The following is a 23,233-nucleotide window of genomic DNA, read 5'->3' as shown; positions in this document are numbered from 1 at the left end:
ATAATGCTCCCAGAATGCACTATGATTAGATGCAAATATTTGCAGAAGTGAGAAAACAAGATTGAGGATTCCTTAATTTCAAAATAAAATGTTAAAAAAGATGCAACTAGGATTTGTTTTTGTTGCTAAACTACAATAAAATGTAGGTACCATTTCTTTGCAACATCGTTTAGAAAAATGTGTTGATGCATGCTACTATTTCCAAAAATATTCATATTGGAAAACCAGTGTAACAGTTTCAAAAGGATTATGGGAAACAAAAATAAACAAGCATTGGCAAAGCCAGTAGGTCTGAAATTGCTGGCATGGTTTCTGTAAAACCTTACTGGTGTGGAAGCTGCCTTGCCCTCATCGTATTAAACACTGGCGAAAAGCAAAAACTTTTTGGGGGCTCAAAAAGTACACATTGCCATAGGAGTTCCTAGCACTGAACAAAACTACTTTGTGTTCCAATGTGCTCTTTGTGAACGAACAGAATGTTGTCACTTACAGTGAAGCCATCCAATAGATACACAGACAAAGAGGGACAGAATTTTAATAAACACAAAAGGTCATGGTTAACACCAGACCAAATTAGGGGCCCAATTATAAAAAAAAGTTTTAAAAGTGCACCAGTGGTATATGTCCTTGCCTTAGTTCGGATTTACTGCTTTCATGAATTCAAAATAATTTACAGAAGTAGGCCAAGACATCGTACTCCTAGAAAATATTTGTGAATTGTATTTTAGCACGAGCAAATATGCATGTGTAGATCTGCTCATGTGAAAATCTGTTGAGCGTTTGCAAGTTCACTTTCCCTCCAACCACTGCCCCCCCCCCCGCCCCCAGAAGAGGTTTAACATCTGCCATTGTCAGGAGTAGATTTCCTTTCTTTTTATTTTTTTATTGCCACAGAGACAAAAAGAAAAATGAGCATGAAAACAACATCTTCCAATATAAATACATCAGTATACAAATGCAGGTTATAAAGGAGCATTTATAGAGAGAAAGAAGAAAAAAAGACGAAGAAGAATAAAAAGCAGGTTGAAAGGGAGAAGAAAATAAATACATAAATAAAAATAAAAAAAAGGAAGATGGCGGTGTGATGCCGCGAATGCGCCGACGCTCTCCCTGCTCTCTCCACCCCTCCGTTAACACCTCAGTGTTTCCCTATCTGTGCCCTCCTGCTGACAATATGTGATACTTTGTCAACGGCTAAAAAACGGAGAAAATAGAGAAGACCGATTACACGCTGGCCGCGATTTAACTACCTGGCGCGGCATTCTAATGACAGGATGCCTTCATCGAGGACCACTCCGACATTGCTTCGTTCCTGCCGGTTTGTATCTCACGGTGAAGCCGCGGGTGCTGTTTGAACTACGGGAACCATTTAGGACACAAGCAGCAGGACGCCACGCGCTTTCAGCCCCGCTGGTGTTGGTCTGTTTTGCGGATGCTTTGCGGCTGGTTTCTCAGCTCCTCTCATTGTTTTCCTTTGGCTGTGGATTATCGGAGTATTGAAAGTCGCGGGATCCTCTCTCCGTGGTTTCCTCCTTCCCTACTGCTGGCTGCCTGTTCTCTGCCTCGCCACCTAATTTTCCGATTTTCAAGGCAGCTTTGTGGACCTTTTGTTTATTGGAGCGACCTGAAATCGGTGGCAGTAGTAAGTGTGAGGCCCTGTACAATTAAGGACTGCTTTGTTTTTTAATTAACTTTTTTTCTTTTTTGATATCTGCCCACTGTTGAGACCTCGGGGGGCACACTCAAGCAATAGGAATTGCTTTTTTTTTTTTTAACAACATATTTTATTGATTTTATTAAACGAACAACCAGCACAGTTATCCAGAGATTATGGTGCAAGTACACCCCCCAGGGTACACATTGTGCTGATAGGAATTGCTTTATTGATATCTTATTTTTTGTTCTCTCTACACGGCTGGGATTTAGTCCAGTCTCTTCCGCAATCTTCTAGTATTTGACATTTTGTTTTTTTCTTTACCACAAGATCAGCGGATGTGTCGCATTTCGACTCTTAACCGAAGGGTTTTCCAAAGCCGCTGCGCTCAGTGGTTCTCTTCATCAGGTCCGCTCCAGTTCTCTCATATCTCTCAAACCTCCTTAATTGCTTCTACAGTTCATCCTGCTTCCGCTTTCTTTCTGCACAGGCTGAAACAAACGAAGCACTTCGAGTGGGGGGGGAGAGACAAGGAGAAGGCTACTGGGACAAGCGTGCATACCGGGGCAAGCAATATCGCCCCCTCTGCAATCGGAGAGCCACAATCCATTGTAAACATTCTGCAAACAGCTACTGGAAGTAATGGTAGGCCTAAAGCAGAGGCTCAGTCCAGGCCTGGGCCTGGGCATGGGTCACAAATAGGGAAGTTTATTTTGAATTTATTGCAATCTGGTCAAGCTAATGAAATCCTTTGTTCATGTGGCTCTGAAAATTCCATTCCAGGTCTTGTAATGGCCGAGGTGCTAAACACCGTAGTGCAGAGAAGTAGGAGTCACGTCAGCCTCGTCTTTGACAGCAATAATAGCAATAACACCTTAAGCAGCAGTGTCTCCCCTGCAAATATCTTGCTCTCTGACGCTACTCCCACCACAAGATCTCTTCCAACTGATCAGACTGATGGAACAAACAGCGTAAATATAGGGAGAGTGGACGGGTTAGAGAAAGATAAATGTACTAATCAGGCTGATATGGCTGGGCGCGATATTGTTATAGAAACTGCTACAGCTTCCGGTCACGGGGGGGGGGGGGGGGGGGCTCATCAATCTGGAGTCGGAGGCTCTTACTCTACACACAGACTCATAGAGAATCTAACAGTAATATCTCGGACCAAAATTCAAATGCTCAGACTTTGATAGAGTCGGCGCCAGATCTAGAACAAAGTGACTTGGTCTGGGATTCGGCATCCATTACAAAGAACGGAGGCAATACCCCTAATGGGGTGAAGGCCCAGAAAAAAATTAATTCCAATACGCCCAAAAAACTTAAAGGAGGCAAAGGTCGCGGACGAGGGGTGAAACAGCAAGTAGCCGAGACAATGGGGTGATTAAAGGATGTAACTATCAACGCTTCTAAAGCTGGGACTAGGGTCAGCCCTCTCCGTAAGTGGGTGTCGTCTAAGGGCGAGGTCAAAACTATCATCTCCAGGCATTCAAAATGTCAACCAATCTGTGGCCTCCCTGGCCGAAGCATCTGATGGAGATCGGGCAGACCTCTGGAGCAATGGAAGGAGCCAGAGCCAACTTTCATTGGTCCCTTTGGAAAAGCCAGACCCTTTACCCAGTAACACCTCACTGATATCTTCAACTTCTTCAGTCTTCTCTCCTGTCCTCCATCCTACGGTGTCACCTTCAAATCTGCCAGAATCAGTTGGTAAGAACTTTAACGGTACGGTAGAAGATGCTCCACTCTCAAGCATTCTGTCAGCATTGAATATTCAGAGAGCAGAAGCCCAGGAATATTATCAGCAGGCCAAAATCAATAGCTCTGAAATAAAGCAAGCATTGGCGGAGGTCACATCCAAGGACGCCCAACTCTCTTCTGAAGTCACTGATCTACAACAACGCGTGGTGGAGGTGGAAGAAACCAATACATCTACAGTTAATCTTGTTAAAACACAGATCGTTCAATTGTCAGGAATACAGTCCAGGATTGAAGATCTGGAAAATCGTCATAGGCGACAGAATCTGCGAATTTTTGGAATTCCAAAGGGTAGTGAAGGTAGCGATCCACGCGCTTTTCTTCGTCAATCTCTTTCAAAAGGCCTTCCCTGATCTCGCAGACTGGGATATGGACACCCAAGTCCAAAGAGCACATCGATTACCACTGTCAATCTCAGCTTCCCAGGGTAATCAAACTTAAAACAATTTCGCTCAACCAATTTTGGTGTTCCTGGGTAATTTCCTCTTGCGCCAAGCAATATATTTCAAGGCCCACCCTGCAGCCCCAGTCAAGGTAGACACAATGACTATTTTTGTACGATCTCATCTATGCAAGACGACTATGGACAAACGATGGAGGCTTCGTCAACTTACTGACCCTTTTAGTCTGTCTCAACGCAGGTATTTTTGCAAGAGCCTGCACGCCTAAAAGGGGTTAAGGATGGCAGACAATATTTTTTTTTCATAAGCAAGAAGCCAAGCAAGCTCTGAGCAATTGGCAATCGGCTAGCAACTAGTATTTAAAGTCTCAAGCTCGTTGCAGTAACTTTAAGAGAGGATGTCCTTGTGAAAACAGTTTTTTTCATTATAACGGATACTATAATAGCTTCTCCTAAGAGACTTCCTCTCTCTCTCATTTTACCTTTTTTTTCTCTCTCTCTGTTTTCCCTCTTTCTTATTGGCAAGCACAGATTGTGATTTTTCTTCTTAATGGTACGGTTTACTTACAGGCTGGGGCAGGGGGGGGGGGGAAATCACTGGGGTTGGGGGGGGGGGGGGACCGGGAGCGTTACCGCAATGCTGTCATCATATGACAGCAGGGAAAGGGGCGATTCCTTTCTCTAGTAACTGGCAGGGGGGCGGGAGGAAGGTCAGGCAGGGTCGGGTGCCTGGGGGAGGGGTAAAAGCCACAGCTTTAAAAAGCCAAACACTGTTATTTATGCAGAGCAACAGATAGAGGAGCTGGATATATTGAGCATTTATATTATGATTCGGATCTCGATAGTTTACAATGCCTGAACTTAAGTGTATGTGTTGGAATGTAGCAGGATTGAATTTACCGGGGAAACGGCGTTTAGTAACGGAAGAGCTACGTACTTTTAAACCTCATATAATAGGATTGGCAGAGACACATATTGCCTATAAAGATAAAGCACTTTTCAAAAATTCGGGATATGATCTTATGGTGTGTACATCACAGTCAGTTTCTATACGAGGGGTGGATTTGTAGATTTTGTCAGGCTACCATCATTCGCTCACTCGCAGATAATAGGGGGAGGTGGGCAATCTCACAAATCTTGATCCATGGCCATACGCTAACAATATGTATGGTTTATGGCCCTAATACAGACTGCCCAGACGTCATATCAAGTGAGCTCTGAGCTGCTGGAATGGCCTGGTGATAAGATAGTGATGGGCGATTTTAATTGCATAATGGATAGGAAGATTGATACCACTAATGTTTCCGCTCGCGCTAGAATGTGTAAGACTAGAAATGCTATACATCAGCTTATACATCTGCATCAGCTAGAAGATTTGTGGAGGAGGCTAGTCCCTAATATCCCAGGCTATACTTTTTTCATATGCCCATAAGCAATATTCTAGAATTGATATGATTTTTGCCAAATATTCTATTTTAGAAAACGCATTGGTGGTAGTTTGCCCTTAAATTACTTCCGACCACAATCCTGTTATGCTAACAGCACAGTTACAGTCGAATACGCAAATACCAATCCTGGATTTTACTTTCCCTAGACACCTTTTTAGTAATCAGGAATAAATTGAAGCGAGTATTTCGACACTAACATAGGTTCGGCATCAATCGCAATTGTATGGGACTGTTTAAAGGCTTATGCTAGAGGAGTTACACTCCAATTTATTATAAGGCAAAATAGGTTGGGCTATCAACAGTGGGGCCAGGAGCAAAAACGGTGCATAGATCTGGAGCACCAGCATGCTGCGGCTATTATCACAAAGAGTGAGACTAAGCATTAATTGTATCAAAAGGTCGTAGAATCACGGGCCAAGCTCAAAAGAAGGTTAAAAGATAAAGTCGCTAGTAACTACCATAAGCTTCGGACTAAACAATAGGAGTATGGTGAAAGAGTCGGCCGGCTACTAGCTAATCAAATTGCAGACCGAAATGCTAAAACTCACGTGAAAACGATAAAAGGGGTGGACGGCCTAATATACACTAGGTCTGCACACATTGTCGAACAATTCGGATTTTTTTTATGCTAACCTATACAGTGGCTCAGGAAGTTCGGGAGAACAGATCATCTCGGAATACGCACAGGAAAGTCAGTTGTTAACTCTGTGTCCGATGGCTTCTGAGCCATTGGATGCAGACATTGATACACTTGAAATCGAGGAAGCTATTAAGGCCTTACCGGCGGGCAAGGCCGTCGGCGAAGATAAGATTTCACTGGAGTTTTTTTAAAACCTTTAAAGATATATTGGTCCCCGTCATTCTTAAGGTATGTAACTCTATTCTTCAAGGAGGAGAGGTTCCTCTCTCGTGGAACATATCTAACATCGTCGTTTTCTTAAAAAAGGGGAAGCCTATTGACGATATGAGTTCATATCGACCAATAGCGCTGATCAATGGCGATACTAAGCTCTTTTCTAAAATTGTTCTTGCTCGCCTAGCCCCAGTAATCCACTTAATTGTCTCAGAGCAGCAGCACGGCTTTGTCCCCGGAAGAGACACTTCTACCCATATTAACACTGCAATAGCTGCCTTCGATGTCTCAGGTCAGCTAGGCCAGCAGATGGGCATGTTGATGTTAGACGCCGAGAAGGCCTTCGACCGGGTGACATGGGAAACACTATGGGTATTTATGTCTTGTATGGGCTTTGGTCAAAGGTTCATCTCGGCGATACAGAAAATATATAACCACCCAACAGCTACAATTAAACTTAACGGGCTTTCTTCTTTATCTTTTCCGGTTCAGTGGGGGACCCGGCAGGGTTGCCCTCTATCCCCCTTATTATTTGCTATCCACATTGAGCCTTTTATTCAACATTTACTGATTAATGGCAATATCGATCCAGTTGTCTTGAATGGGATAAGTCTAAAATTAACTGCTTACACGGACGATATTGCGATTTTCTCAGCCGACCCTGTTAAAGCTATGGCTGCAATCATGTATGAAGCACAACGGTTCGGCTCCTTCTCCGGCTACTGGTTAAATCTGCACAAAACACAGACGATCCTAAATTTTCAATTAGTCTCCCCGCCAATAAACCTTGGAGTTACAAAGACAGCTATCTATTTGGGGGTATTTTTTAGCAGTCAAGTGAATGAAATTATCCCAGTAAACTACGATACCTTATTAAAGAAAATAGCTGAGAAGTTACGATGCTGGCACCATCTCCCTCTTAGTATTTACGGATGGTGCAATGTGGTCAAAAATAATATTTTGCCAAAATTTCTATATCTTTTTCGTACCATCCCACTAATTATACCATCTTCTTTTTTCAAACGCCTAGATAGTATTTTAGGTAGTTTTATTTGGGGATACCGACGGGCTAGAAGAGCTATCAGATTTCTAAAACTTTCATACATACAAGGTGGTTTTAAACTCCCCGATTTTAACTTATACTTTTGGGCTGCGTTTATGGGACGGATACAGAGTCTACTCAGAGCAATTGATACAAATTCCAATTGGTTCTTATATCAGCTGACGTGTGGGCCTAATACGGGGTTTTCACTGTATCAAACATCCGATCCTAACTATTTCAAACGTGTCCGCTTTAAAGTTATTAGAGACATTACCAAAATATGGTGTGAAATCTGCAAAATCTACGTAATATCCGACTTGCACCAATATACGTTGCTATGGGGGGAACCCTCTGTTTCCTAATATATTTCACGATCATATCGGGAAAGAATGGCAAATTAAGGGTATAACGCGGTTGGGCCAGCTGTATGATCAGGGTTTTCGAACTTTCTAATCACTAAAAGAAGAATTTGATCTTTCATATACCCATTTTTCAAATATTTGCAAGTTAGGGACTATTTTACTCAAGGTCGGAGGCTATTAGAGTTGTCCAGCTCATGTAAGATCTTGTCTATATTTGTCAGTACTAAGGGACGAGGATCCATCGGTAAAATGTATCAAAAACTCATTGGGGCAGTCGGTGATGATGGCTTACAGATTGCTGCTAAACTTAGCCAGGTTTTTGGCTCTGATATCTCTAGGGAGGAAATACAAGAGTCTCTTCAAACCATCGATTCGGCTATAACATCTGTCAATCTAAAATTCCAACAGCATAGAATTATTTTTATGCTATATTACACTCCCGAGCGAATTTCCAAATGGGCTAATAACTCAATTGCTGCTAAGACCAACTGCCCTAAATGTCAGGAATATGCTGCCGATTTAAACCATATGTTCTTTACCTGCCCTCGGTTGAAGGATTTCTGGTTTAATATCATTTTGGTTCTGTCAACTTGGGTCGGCTATGATAGTCCACTCTCGGGGAAAGAGCTACTACTGGGATTATTTATGGAATATGGGTCTCTTACGAAACCCTTAGCTTTTATTATCGCCTCTTGTGCCCGTCTTTGTATAGCTCGTCTCTGGATACATGCCACACCTCCCAGTATTAACGAATTTTGGTCTATGTTGAGGGAGGTCTTCGAAATGGAAACTGCATTGGCAAAAGCTAAAGGCCCCCGTTCCTTGCTAAAACTGCGTAGGGTTTGGTCTTGTCTTCATTGGGACAAACTATCGTATGTATTTCCTCTTTTTTTTTTTTAATCAGATTTCCAACCTTTCTCAGTATGGTAAAAGATTAGAGAAGAGCAGGTGAAAACCATTAAACATGCAAGTTAGGTTTGCTGAGACTCAAATTGGAATACCAACTCTGGAACTATTGCTTACCACTACCTTCATCCCCAGTATGTAGATCTGTGGAAAGGTGGCAAAATAGGGGAATTGCTATTATTCCAACCATACGATGGTATGAGCCCTGGCATAACCAGAGAGCCTATATTAGAGATCTTATATAATAAGATGGCTACCATAATTTGTTGCTGCACTACGTGGCACAAAATGGACAAGTGGATGTTACAGGACAAGTATAATTATGAATAGGGGTCCCGTTTTTATGATATTTATTTTTTTGTCATTTCCGTCTGCATTTATCCATATTTATTTTGTCAACTTTATCTGTATTTATCCATATTTGTCATGGGTTTGTGAAAAAAGTTAAGCTGAAACTGGTATATTTTCAAATGTATTTAACCAATAAATATGTAGTCATGCTTGAAGGCCTGCTGGGTTTCAGTGATTTGAACTCCCGCAGAAGATAAATCAATACACTTATATGAAAATATGCACATTTCAGTATCAGCCTTGCGCATAGCTACTGCTGTTTAAGCCTCTTTACTAAAATTCCTTTCTTTTTTAACCCCCTTACCCATCAATCCACACAGTTATTGTCCTGGCAGTCATGGCAAAGTTTATTTAGAATCACTCAAAAAGTACCCAATTTCTGTTTTAAAAATAAATGCAGACAAGAAAATAAATAAGATTCTGTCTGTATTTATCTGTAAAAATCAGTAAATATGGAAACAGGGACCCTTAATTATGAAGCAACCTGCCCCATGGACTAGTAGATATTTATTAAATTCCACACCCCTGAAGGTGGCACCTCTAACATCCAAGAGAAGCTAACAGATCACGTGTAAGGCTGCGTGAATAAGTTACCAGATATCTGGAAGCAATGTGGGAAAAATCACTCATGCTTTCAACCAACCAAAATGCAATCGCATAACTGCAGGCACATGTACAATTGTTTACTTACTTTTTGTTGCTTCTACTCAATGAAACCAGGAAACTCCAGATAAGTCCAAAATCCAAAGATAGCAGGTCACTGAAAAGCAACTTATTTACATTGTGTACTGAAAGGAAATCACCGACTGCAGTAGTAAGAATCAAAGATTGAGAGAGCATAAACTTCAACCAGAGTCTGCCCAGGCTGCTAAAGAATATTAACCACTGCTACATTCATAAAGCTGGTGACCTGCGCCATGCGTTGTAATTCAGCTGATTCATCAAGAACCCCAGGCAACTAAGACGAGGACAAACCAATCAGAAAAGAACTTGTGCACTCGAGGCTAGCTATAACAGGTCTACCACAAAGAGTAGGTACTGAGGATGCAATCCAGTTGAGTGGGCAAAGGGAGAGGTTGTGGTTATGGCAAAGCAGTGTGTATCATGGGTACAAAATTAGCCCTTTGTTGCTGGAAAAATGTGTCCAGCTCTTTGATGCGCCGCTCCAGCCATCACAGTTGTTTGGAGTCAGGGGAAGGGACGCAGGGGAAGGGACGTAGCAGGACACGGTCAATAATTTTCTGGAGTCAAGCTATGTTGGTTCACAGATTTTTATTATTTTCTAAGATTAGTACAATCAAGAGATAATACATGAAGGCAAGGCACAAGTTTAAGTATCACATAGATCTTTGTTGTGGATAAGACAATCATTACCTGCCAGCACAGTCATTGTTCATCTTACAAATAGGACAATGTAGAAATAAACGGACCTCTGTGACGATAGGGTTAATTGTAGTGTTCATGAAATGCAGTGAGGCACAAATTCTGCAGATTAGAGAGACAGGCACTCAACAATTTTAAGTTACAGACAATTCAATGCACCCTTCTATTTCTATTCACAACAGCAAGTGATAGGAAAACACTGTCAGGAAGAGATTTAAGAGGTTTAACTGGTAATTGAGCCTCCTAACGAAAAGGTGAGCAAACATGGTCACTAATTTTAAGTGCATGTAACATGCCACAGGTGAGTAGACGCACCAAAGTTGTTTTTATAAATCATTTAAACTAAGAAATTTAAGAGAAGAAGTCCAAGACAATATGAAGAGTGTTGGGACATTGAACAATTTAGTTTAATGCTACAGAAACACACCACCAGCAAACGAAGAATGTGAGATCTTGAAAATGTCCCTTTCTTTTTATATTAATACTTTACCCAAAGGTTTTATAGACAACAAATTGCCTCCACATCGGTGGAATGTGAGGATCTATTAATCTGACCTCTGATAGAGATAATAAGCACTCATCAGTTGTTTTTACAAATGCTAATGATACAGCTCGATCACAACAACCTCACAGCTATTGTATGACTGTACCTGAATGCTCTGCAAATTTACTTACCTATCTTTATACACAACAGTCATATTTACTGGTCTTTATTCCTCTTGCCAACATGTCATAAGGTTGAGTTAAGGATATGGTAATACCTGTCTCCCTTCCACAGTTTTCCATATAAAAAACCCTTGAATTGCATGCATTTGCATAAGGTTGCTTTAATTATATTATTGCTATATTTAGAAATGGAGTTGTTCCTTCCATGAAGTTACAATCCTTTCCCCCCTTGTTTAGATCCATCCATATGTTGGACACTGCTGGTGTGGTTAACTTATTTTAAAAAAAATGTTTTTAAAAACATCTCACTGCTGTGATGAATGTGCAAGTTCGAATAGATTATTAAATTGACATATTCAAAGTTTGACTCTGACAATTGGACTTCCCATTTGCCCCAAAATGACAGCTCAATTTTCGCCTGGTCGTAGACACCATTCTTTCCCATTCTGCACTGGGGCGGAATATGAAAGACTGTTCCTTTGTGAACCTTTGTAGCACAACGGATCCACATACTGGCCTGATTGGTACATGGCGGGAGTTTTGGGGATCTACCACCTCCTGCCCAATGATACCCTTCGGTCTATTGAGAGTATTGCAGACTACCATATCCCATGTTCCCACTTCTGGCAGAACCTCTAGCTTCACAGAAAATGGAGGCATAGGGAGCAATAAAGATTCAGCATACACACTACCAAATGTAACAATCACTACTCCGAGTGTGCTTTCCCTATCCACACTACAGGTAAACACAAATAGTGTCCCTGAATGAAACAATGGTTGATGAAAATTTTTATAATTCGGAGCAAAAGCCCTCACCCACCAACAAAGGTGGCATGCTTCAACCTCCTTGTTGCGCTGGCACTGCAATGCCCAACTGGCCCTAAAGAAAGGGCTCTTTGACAGAGTTCTTTTACTTATTTGGCCATTGATGGACTTTTAAATAGGGGAGAAGCTTATTGTGGAAGTGTAGATTGGTGAAAAAGTGTGATTAAAATAAACTAATGCAATCCACTAAAATTATGTTTATTCTGGGGGTTCTTGTTAATAGATAAAAACAGAGTGGAATATATAGGGAAATAATGTTCCTTATTATTCTCTATAACTGGTCAACATGTTTCTTGTCCTTTGTTATATCTGTATATTTAAGGTAATTCATCGGGACCCTATTTACCTAATCAACATATAATGGGACCCTAAATCTATTTGAGAAGTGTGCCCACAGTTGGGAAACTCCAAATCTGGGTTTATGAAAGTAGTTCTACCTCTTGACATTCGCAAATATAATCCATAACATAAAAACCGACCTAACAAATACAATTGTGTACTCCATACAATGCTCGGTTTTATTGTAGTTTATTTCTGTTGACTTTTTTTTCTTTTCCTCTGTACATGCTTTGGCATATGTATGCTGTTTTGCATGGAGTTTTTGCCTGAAACGTAATTTTTTTTAAAAACTCATTTTGCAGGTTTCCTTTTCATCCCCATTTTTATCCTTTTCTCACTTCTCTTATCTTTAGCTGCCTTACAATTTAATTTTCTTTGAACAATCAGCTTACCTTTCCAGCTATCTTTTCATAGCCATTTTAAGGAATAGTCTAGATATTTTAAGAAGGGATCCTCTGAATACCAACACATTACCAAAGACAGAAAAGAAACATTGCTCATGTACTAGAAAGGTCATGATTAAAAGAAAAAGTAAGTGTTAAAAGGCACACAAATGCTAATATCTACATTTTCACTGCCTTTTGGTGTGTACATCAGTTTGGTTATTCAGTTTATCAAGTGAAATAAACTCATCCCAGACTAGCAGTCTGGAGAGACCATGATCTATGATTTGGTTTCGATTCTAGTAAACACATTGAAATTTCGGTCTTTAGAATCTGAACAGTTTGCACAAGATTTATTTCTGTTAGAATGGGTGACAGGGTTATTGATATTTCTATCTAGGAGCATAGTTTAAAGAAGAAAGAAATCACAAATACTGACATACATACAACTGGGATGTAGTGAACACACAAAAAGGTTACAAAGTATCCACACTAGAAGAAAGGGGTCTTGAATACAAAAAAACATTACAAATATTTTCAAGTAAGTACCTCGTACCAGCCATTTGTAGTCTTGCACTGCTGGTTATAGTGGCAGAAGGCAGACACACAAGTAGGGCACTGTAACACATACAAATGCACATAAACACAGGCAGTCAAGCGAGACATGTATTCAAGTATATTTTTGGGAACGTGGATGAGGAATCGCTACTGCCGACCATCCACACCATTTGCAAGAGTACAAGAGCAGCATCATTTTCTGTTGCGCTGGCTGCTCTCAGTGGCACTTAAGGGCCCTCAGAAGTCTTCTGAAGAATAGCAGCTCACACATTTTATTGAAGGTGTTCAATTAGTGAATAACAGTCCTCCCAAAAGCGCTCAATAGCGTACTTGCCATGCCCACATACAAATGAATCCAGAAAGGTGATTTTAAAGAGCCCAGTAGTGTGAAATATGTGACTGGTACCTTCTGGAAACCTTAGCCACGCTAAAGTGCAAAGAGTCTTAGACCGGCTTCAGTTGCGAAGAGGGCTACATTTCACTTAAAACAATTGTTAAGAAAACACATTTTCCTATGTATTCATTTAGATTAGTCCATGTATAAATTACCAGATAAATTAACTAACTATTATATGTACATCTTAAGGTGGAGATTGAATTCTCAATTAATAGACTATATATGCACTTTACAAAGCAGCAGTAGATGACAAACTCACTTCCAAATGTAGATTCAAAAACGACACATTCAGCACACAGAGGAATGACTCAATTCTGTAATAAAAAGAGCACGGAGGTGAGCTGGAGTGGAACTCGGGTGTTTGATGGTCGCAGTGCACAACAACCAATAGGCATTTGTTAAATAAAAGTACAGTAAAAAAAAAAAAAAGTTTACAAATCCTGTATTACTGCTTAAACCAGCAAGCAGTGATAAGAATGAACCGGTAAAGGTCGTGAAATCAACAGTGTGCGCCTTAAAAACATTCAAGTCTAAGTTCTCTTTGATGCCCATGGCTATGCGGTGAGACTGGAGGCAGTTTTGGAGGCACTTTGCGCTCTCTGGATCGCAGCTTGACACTTTTCCAGCTTCATTAGTTTGTTATTTTCAAATAGTCCCTCGTTGCGTGGGACCCCATGGGAGCCATCGGAAAAAGTCATCAGCCCTAGGAAGATATGAGAAAAAGCAAAGGGTGATGCAACCGGCAGCTGTTCATATACATCCATTCAACTGACTAGCCTAGAATTTCTCATTCTTTCAAAAACAGTTGCACTTCTGATCGTCTGGTTTCAGTACGTTTTTCTTTCCATAGCAAATTTGTCCTCATGACTTCTTGCATTTGCATACTCTTGCTATAAGTCAAAATTTACATTTCGTCAAAAAATCTTCTCAAAGTAGACAAGGTTTGTGCATTACAAATGTTTTCTAAACGCAACACGTACGTTATGAGCAGATGTGTTGTGGCAGAAATGTATGTGCCTAAAACTATAATTCCAAACAATCAACCAACACAGACTGCACCAAAATGCACATATACTGTTATTATAGTCCGATCAATCGTTTGTAAACTAGTGCATTGGATTTAGAACATATAAGGGATACATAAATTGTTGCACGACAAACTGAGATTTGTTGGCTTTATTGCTACGCCCGGTCACCAATGTAAGAAAAGAACACGGTGTACCATATCCTTCTACCCGACCGCTCTTGAACTCTCCTTCATACTTCATGTTGTCAAAACGGGTGAAGACTCCTGTCCCCTGGAACTTTCCCTGTACAAACTCTCCTTCGTATCTGGGGATGACATAAGGAAACAACAGGATATCTTTGAATGAGAACACAACACAATACAAAACACATAATGATGTGACATAATAAAATCCTCAGAGATATGGTGTGACATAGTGTAGACACTACAGAATGAAAGTGCTCGCATGGCTGGGAAAATTGTGCCACCCTGCATCTCTTTCTAACTTGCCTTGTGAATTTCCCTTGAAGGCTCAAAAATCTGTAAACACATTGGAAGCACACTGATTTTTGTTGGGGTCGCCAGTGCATTACAAGGCTCCACTGTACAAGGAGTGCCCCCACTAGAAGTAGAGGGGGGCTACTGCATGAGGTTAGGAAAGGATTTGTTGTTGTTGACTGCCGATTTTGAGTTTCGGAGTGGAGCCTTTTTTCTCTGCCCTAGTGGATATGCAGGCCACCAGCCTTCACATGTAAAAGTCTCTGCAGTCCCCAAAAATGAAGGGAGGGAAAGAGGGAGAAAGAGCGATAAAGAGAGCGAGAGAGAGAGACACTGTCGGTGTGTGTGTTTGTACAGGACAAATTGTGTAGGGGACAGCGTTCTTGACAATTAAGTGGTTCCACTTCAAGTTTACTTTGTCCATCAGCAGATTCAAACCACATAACATTACTTGATACAGAGCAATATTACATCACAGTTGTGGGAAGGTGAAGTATTAGGGGTGATGCTGGTTAGGCTTCACCATGCAATATTCTCAATAACCCCAAAGATTGTCCTTGGATTACCACTAATAAATCCTTAGCTCAGTCCTGATAGTGTGGCAAAGAGTATTCAGGCTTTATTAGAGGAACATATTTTAAGCATTTCAGAGAACCAATATGGACGCGAAGTAATTGACACGATTCAAGAGAAATCCAAAGCCAATTTATAAAAGTAAAGTGTATTTTTATCTTAATTTAGACACCAAACCTAACGTGATGAGATGCATATAACCGGAGTTATGGATTTTAGCAAAAAACATAAAATCACAGCAATTCAATATAGCAGGACATTTGCATTCCGGACAATGGGAAAAAGTGGTAGTGACAATCGGTCACTTGCAGGTTGAGCTGCATGGAACCCAAGTAGGGTAACAATGATGCAGGTCCCAGGATCATGCTATGACAGTCAGTACAATTTTACCTGGCCCGTGGAAGTGCTGGTGTAGTTGCTGTGGCTGTTCCTGGTGCTTAATGGGAGCCGTGGGCGAGCTGCTTTTTACCCCTTACACAGTGCTGCGGGGAACAAGATGCAAAAACACAACAGGGTGGTTGCTGAGGTCGGTCGAAGGTCAGATGGATTTCCGCCTAGACGCAGCGCCGAGTGAAGTGGTTGGTTGATTGACTGGAAACAAACCTTGGCAGCAGTAAACTTTGGAAAAAGGTACTTCGACATCCGGTGGTCCCAGGGAACACAGAAGCTGCCTGCAACTTCGTGGAAGGCAGGACTACAGATTTCACAATCCACTGGACCTTCTGCATTTGGGAATCCCCTTGGATGGCCAGCGATTCTTCAGATCCGGAGCATTGTTTTACCTATAGTTTGCAGAAACCAGTGCCACTAGTCTAGGGGAGCCTGAGGGTGCTTCCTGGCTCTCACGGGGTCCCTTTGTCTGGGGGAAGCCAGAGATAGCCTAGGGTGAGTCTCGATCAGCCAGTTCCAGGAGTGTTGCCACATGTGCAGAGTATCCCTCTTTTGGTTTGTGCAAGTCCTGTTGTCGCAAACACTGGTTTCTTCTTTGTCCTCTTCGATGTAAGCTGTTCAGAACTAAAGTTCTGGTGTCAGGGAGGGTCGTGGCCGGACAAGCGACCGAGATGGCGGCTTGGATCTGAAGCTCCGTGGAGGCCCCGCGCGCATAGACCCAAAGTGCCGCCAGCCGCATGTAAACCCCTAAATGCATCCCGATTTGGCAAGCTGCATACCCGGAATGGCTGATGAGGGAGTAATCGCCTGGGTGCAACTGCGGCGAAGCCGAGAAATACCCCAGCGCGGCATCTGGCATCCTGAAGACAAAATGGCGCCGCTGATCGCTGAGCCCTTAAACAGAGAAGCAGGCAACTGAACCGCCCTACCGCCACAAACGAGTTACTAGAAAACGACCCCCCGCCTCATTGAACGGCAAGTCAACCTTTTATTTGGGCCAAGGCGCGAGCACTACCAAGTTGCAGGCACCCTGGGGGACCCCTATCTTGTGGGGGGGGGGGGGGGGGGGGGGAATTGGGGGATCGTTCAAGCCGCAGCCGCTCTGGAGATGGAGGAAGTCTCCGCTTCAAGTCGTTGGCCCTCTGCTCTCACTTCTGGTGATTCGGGAGCCGGGACGGCTTTGCGAAGCACCGGTGGGAGCAGCAATTAGCAGCCGAGGGCCGCAACAATCACCCAAACGCCGCCAACTGACTACCGGATCACCAAATAAGGAGACCGGAAAACCGATGCGGGCAGCATCGGTCACCCTGGAGACCCTCCCTGGGAAAAGATAGGGCAGGCGACGCACAGCAGCACAGAAGAGCCAATTAGGGAGACACGTAGGATGTGGTGTAGAACTACTGGACCCCCACCTCCATTATCAGCGGACCGGGAGGTGTAGTGGCTCCTGGGAGCACTGCGGAGAGCGAGAGTTGGGAGCCACAAATGACCGCAAAATGGTTTCCCTGCCCGTTTTTGAGTACTGCTGATTGGAGGTGGCACATTTAAAAAAAAAAAAAAAAAGCACTGAAGAAGGGCAACAACAAGGCCTACTTGAGTCTGCGGAGGCATAATCGGCTAAGCGAGTCACTGGGCTCTTCAACATCGTGGCCCGGTGAATACTGCACTGCTCCGCTGGCATGGCGCATGAGGGATAGACGGCCTCCGAGAACATACCCACCAGGTAATCACTCACCAGACATCAGCGAGCCTCATAGTTAACACGCAAGGCACTATGACAGACACTGGCTGTGCTGGCATAAGATCCCCCAATATAGCAACTGCAGATTTGAGACACCCTCACTCACAGATAGACACTGCACCCCAGCAGCGTACAGAGCAGTGGCGGAGAACTGGGAATCAGCACTGTCGCCCCAATCTCCATTTCTGGGCTGCGAAGAGGACCGGGGGGGGGGGGAGGGGGGGCCAGTAGGAATGGTGCGTAAAGAGTTACGGCACCAACAATTGAACTTTGAAGCGCGAAAAAAAGACAAGATATCCAGCAGGCTACCACTATGGCGGCGGAGGCTCCCATGGGCGCTACAGGAAGGGCAGAACCCCCAGACAACGCAGCACTAATGATAGATCTCCGCTCTGGGTTTAAATCATTGGACACTAGACTCGAAGCCCTGGATCAACGCTTAGATGGATTGGGGGAACGAATTGATCGCCATGACGCCCGATTAGACAGGGAGGAAGGGCGCACATCAGACTTGGAAGATGGAGCGGCTCAAACAACCAAGCAGGTGTAGCGACTGGAACGTATCTTAAAGACGGTCGCTGACAAGAATGAAGATTTGGAAACAAGGAGCCGACGCAATAACGTGCGCATTATGGGAGTCCCTGAACCCAGCAACACGGTTCTGCTTGGGACCGAACACTTCTCGAATACATTCATCGTAGAACCGGCGCACAGAATATTAGGGCCCTGTCCAAACCCAGGATGCCTGCTAAGGCCCATCATGGCGAGACTCCTGAACTTTAAAGACTGAGATACTGTGCTCCGCCTTGCTAGGGAGACTGGAATTTTGACATGGCAGGGGTCAACCATTTCCATATACCCGGACTTTACCGCCCTAGTACAAGAAGCCAGGTGCAAATTTGTTGCGGCAAAGGCAGCTCTCCACAAACTGGGCATTCGCTGTGGAATTCTGTATCCCAGGAGACTCCGAGTCGATGTTAACGGTAAAGCAGAAGTATTCGATAATCCAGAGGAAGTTCTGAACTTTTGCAAACACTATGCAGGAACCAGCCACACACAGGGCGGCTCTTCCCCTGGAGGAGCATCGCAGGAAGCCCTGTCGGGCAATAGTGCAGACTTGTTTGAGGCCAGTTAAAAGCACATAGCGGGGGCAGAGAACTGATGGTAGACATTATCGATCTTTGCATTTTGGGCGGGGGTCTCGAAATTGGGGGTGTAAAAGCTTGCCTTATATATACAGTGAACGGCAGAAAGGGGACAGATATTCTTTATACAGCACTAAAGCGTGGGGTCCCATGGGGAGTTGCCACCTCCCCTGTGGGACCACAATGTTACTAAGTTGGGGTAGACCGCCACGTTGGCGTAACGAGACACAGCAGTGGGTAATGTGAAATGTTGGGTAACACCTGGCGGACAGCCGCGAAAGTGGGGGAGTGGGAAAGGGTATAGAATGGTTTGCAACATTGCAAAATGCAGGTTTATGGTTTCAGAAGCAAGTCAGGTTTATGATTTACAAGTTGCTGGAACAGTGTATCCGAACAACACACCCGCAACGGCCCATAAGGTATACTTACGTCATAGTACCAAAGTTAACGTACTGACCTGGAATGTCTGGGGCCTGAACAGCCCTAAGAAATGTAGTCTCGTGACCCAGTATATTCGTCAGCATGCTGCAGATATAGTGTATTTGCAAGAAACGTATTTTTCCTCAGCTAAATTTGCATCCACCTGGGGCCCCATAGATACTTTTCTAGTTATAGTACTTATGCACGTGGAGTGGCAATTTTGGTCAATCATCGATTGCCATTTATACACACGGATACAATTGCAGACCCGGGAGGGCGATTTTTGATAGTGACAGGGACGCTGGCAGGACACAAAATTATACTAGCTAATGTTTACTTCCCGAATACTGATGAACCCACTTTTTATGAACAATTCCAAGCGCAGTTAGATAAGCTAGCAATGGATGATGTTTTACTAGGAGAGGATTTAAACACTCTGCTGGTACCCCGGCTAGACAGCACTGCGGAAGCCCCAGTCTACAATCCCGATCCCGCATGGTACTAATGGAGGTGTGCCAGGCTTGGGACTTAGTGGATATATGGCGATATCTCAACCCCTCTAGCACTGAATATAAACACTACGCACAGCAACACAACACATGGACAAGATTAGATTACTGGTTGATAACAAGTTCAACGATCCATTGGGTTAAAACAATTTGACACCTACCCCGAGCATTATCCAACCACTCTCCAGTCTCCCTTTCATTACACTTTCCTGCTGAGGGTGGATTTGAAAAGCTGTGGAGATTGCCCGCTATGACACAGAGATGCAGTTTTTAAAGAGGAATTGCGCTCAACAATTGTAGACTACTTCGCCATTAACACAGGGTTAGTCACTACACAGAGTGTTCTCTGGGAGGCCTTTAAAGTATATATCCGGGGTGTATGCATTTCCACTCACACTGGAGTTCTAAGTGACTTACGGCGCCACTTGGCTAGTCTGGAGGACTGTGTGCTAGATAGGGAAAATATGGCAGGGCGTAACCGAGACAATGCGCAATATATGCATCGCAGGGTGGAGTTATTGGCAGAGTACACGGATGAAGCAAATCGCAAAGCACTCTATTTGGGTAAATACGCCACAGCCAGCAGGTATAGAGGGGGGGGAGGGGGCGGACGGGCTGTACCTTGGCGCACTTGTTAAAGCCATGCTACACACAGGATTACATTACTAAACTACGAGCTGCGAAAGGACAGATAACAGCGGGAAAGATTGCCATTGGGAAAACTCTTCTGCATTAATATACTGATGTATACTGCCAAGTCGGCAGCCAGTAATGAGGAGATTAGGGACTATTTGCAAGAGATTGTGATGGTCTGGCTACCGGATGCACATAGGAAGTTTTTAAGCAAACCATTCTCATCTGACGAGATCGAACAAGCCATTGAAGCTATGGATGGCTTCTCCAGGATATTTTACAAAACGTATAAGACATTACTGGCCCCACAACTCTTGGGAGTATATGCTGAGGCACTGGAAGCTGGAGTACTCCCACCTACTTTCAAGGAGGCGGTTTTGGTACTGCTTCCCAAGCCTGGCAAAGATCCTGAACAGTGCGGATCCTATCAACCGCTCTCGTTACTTAATTTTGACTATAAAATCCTAGCAAAAATGATGGCGACAAGGTTGTCCCTCCTAATGGAACAAGTCATAGCACCAGCGCAAACTGGGTTAATTAGGCACAGATCCACGGTACTTAACCTTCGGATTTTCTTCTCAGTAGTAAATAGGATAAACCCTAATATGCCTGCGGTGGCAGCTATTCTGGACTCAGAAAAAGCATTTGATTTGGTGGAATGGCTCTTTTTGCATGCAATACTGGCCAAGATGAGCATCCCGAAAGGATTCGCAGACTTGGTAAGTTGCTATAGTCTAGCCCCTCAGCCAGTATTCAATTTAACGGCACGGTAACAGAGCCGTTTGACATATCCAGAGGCACCAGGCAGGGGTGTCCTTTGTCCCCCTTACTTTTCATTATTGCCATGGACCCACTCATACGATACTTTCAGAAAAACCATTTACATAGAGGCCTCCAATTTAAACATGGCCCTGTGTTGGTGACACTGTACGCTGATGATGTGGCGCTGTATATTAGAAAACCAGAAGAAAACATGCAACCATTATTAATAGAAATTGAACAATTTGGAGCACTATCCTGACTTTATATCAACTGGAGCAAATCTGAGCTCTTTCCCTTGATGGAAGTGCAATACTGAGAGACTGAAGGATAACCCTTGAAGTGTGAAGCAGAAACTAAGTACCTGGGAATCTACCTACACAGGAATAGAGAACAAGTGCTACGTTTGAACTATGGCCCTGCCCTAGATCCCATACAAACAAGTGGAGCAATGGATCAGACTCCCATTATCAATGGCAGGGCGGATAGCCATCATTAAAATGATGATATTACCGCGCTTGCTCTATTTATTCACTAACATACCAATCCCATTAACTAATGCGTTCTTTAGGCAGATCCGTACACATTTAATAAAGCTGGTTTTGGGAGTGAAACAGCCAAAGATTAGCTGGAATACGCTAACTCTTTCCTATGACAGAGGGGGCTTTGGGGTGCCAGATATGCAGCTTTATTTTTTGGTGTCGCAGTGTGGATACTCTCACCAGTGGTACCACACTGATGCACGCATACTCTATACCAAACCTGAGAAAGACCTTGAGGATCCTACACTATTGAACATGGTACTTCCTACTGGAATCCCACGAGACCTGCACAATATACAACCACTCTCAAATACTTGCAGGCAGGGAAAAACGTACTCCTGAAAAAGGGAGGGCGAACATTGTATTCTTCAGCTCTGCCACTGTCTGCGAATCCATGGCTTCCCTCTCCACTGGAAGCGGGGACTCGGCGCACCCTTTCCTGGTTAAGTTTGGAGTCCTTTGGAGACTTGTTCCGGGGGTGGGGGGAGGGGGGGGGGGGAGGGGAGGGGTCATGCAATCTCCCGCACGGAGAAGATCTGCGTTTCTCTACAGCCCCTTTCATGGACTACTTTGTATTGACACGAATACAGAGCGCACTGAGAGTGGCGATAACAACCTACCCCACAGTACCTGAAGGGTTTGGTCCACTCACATTAGTCATTACTGATGACAGTGGGGAACATTTCACTTCTAGTCTATACAAAGCATGCCCAGCACTCATGCCGCTACGAGACACCAAGGTGAGAGAGGCTTGGGCAGCCGATATAGAGCAGCCACTCACAGATAAAATATGGGAAGGGTGCTTGAAAGAAACCAAACTAGTCTTGTGCAATCACAGACACAAACTGCTCCACTTTAAGATACTGAGACGGGCACATGTCACACCACAACAGATGGTCAGGATAAAACATACCAATTTCACGCATTGCCCCAAATGCAATCTGCAGACGGCATCTTTTATACACATGACCTGGTCATGAGGTGTAATAACCACTTATTGGCAAGAAGTATATAGCTTAGTGCAACAAATGATAGGGTCGCAACTGACAATTACCCCCTTGGTAACATTGATGGGCTATGTAGACTTATTGCCCAAAAAAGTGCGCAGATTCATGGCCATAGCAATGCTTCTGGCTAAACATGAAATAGGTATTCGCTGGGGAAACAGACAAAAACCCACAGTAAAAAGCTGGCGTAAAAGCATGACATATTGCAACACCACGAGAGAGCTATATGCCGAACTACATCCACCTACATCCCGCCCGAAAGACATGGTGCCCCTAAGGGAATACCTTCGCATTCAGGGGGAACGGAACACACAACCCAATCGGTGGGGGAGGAAGAACGCCACAGTGTGTAGCGAAGGGCGAAAAGCTGCTGACTCTCTGATGGGAGGGGGAAACTCTTGGGATCATGGATGTTAATGGCTAGAGTGAAGTCACAAAGACAGCAGAGTAGGGAGACATGAAACATGCAATATCAATGATTAACGACAATAATGGAAACTTAATATGTATCGGATGTATTGTATTACCATGCCTGCTTGAAATGTACCTGCATTTCAACGTACCATAACGATTTGCTTTTTGTTGAACATGATAAATAATTTGCTTAAATAGTTCTGGTGTAAGGGATAGCCCTTAAAGCCTAGATTTAGGGGCATTAGGAGTGTGGATGCAAGTGGCCAATGGG

General features: G+C 43.5%; 1 protein-coding gene across 1 annotated transcript in view; it reads right to left on the bottom strand.

The window, feature by feature from the left end:
* Positions 1-10,029: 10,029 nt before the first annotated feature.
* The window catches only part of MORN4 (MORN repeat containing 4), a 77,989-nt gene continuing 64,785 nt past the window's right edge, over positions 10,030-23,233 (bottom strand). Inside the window, exons 4-5 of the mRNA XM_085606375.1 lie at positions 14,548-14,657; positions 10,030-14,028 (exon numbers count right to left, since the gene is read on the bottom strand). Coding sequence (XP_085462501.1) covers positions 13,880-14,028; positions 14,548-14,657 — 259 coding nt within the window. The 3' untranslated portion in view covers positions 10,030-13,879. The remainder of the gene's footprint in view (positions 14,029-14,547; positions 14,658-23,233) is intronic.

This window comes from Triturus cristatus, chromosome 1_2 (assembly GCF_964204655.1).
Source record: "Triturus cristatus chromosome 1_2, aTriCri1.1, whole genome shotgun sequence".
Taxonomy (NCBI): domain Eukaryota; kingdom Metazoa; phylum Chordata; class Amphibia; order Caudata; family Salamandridae; genus Triturus; species Triturus cristatus.
Note: the sequence above shows the minus strand (reverse complement) of the source record. Positions and strands in the feature narration are given on the sequence as shown.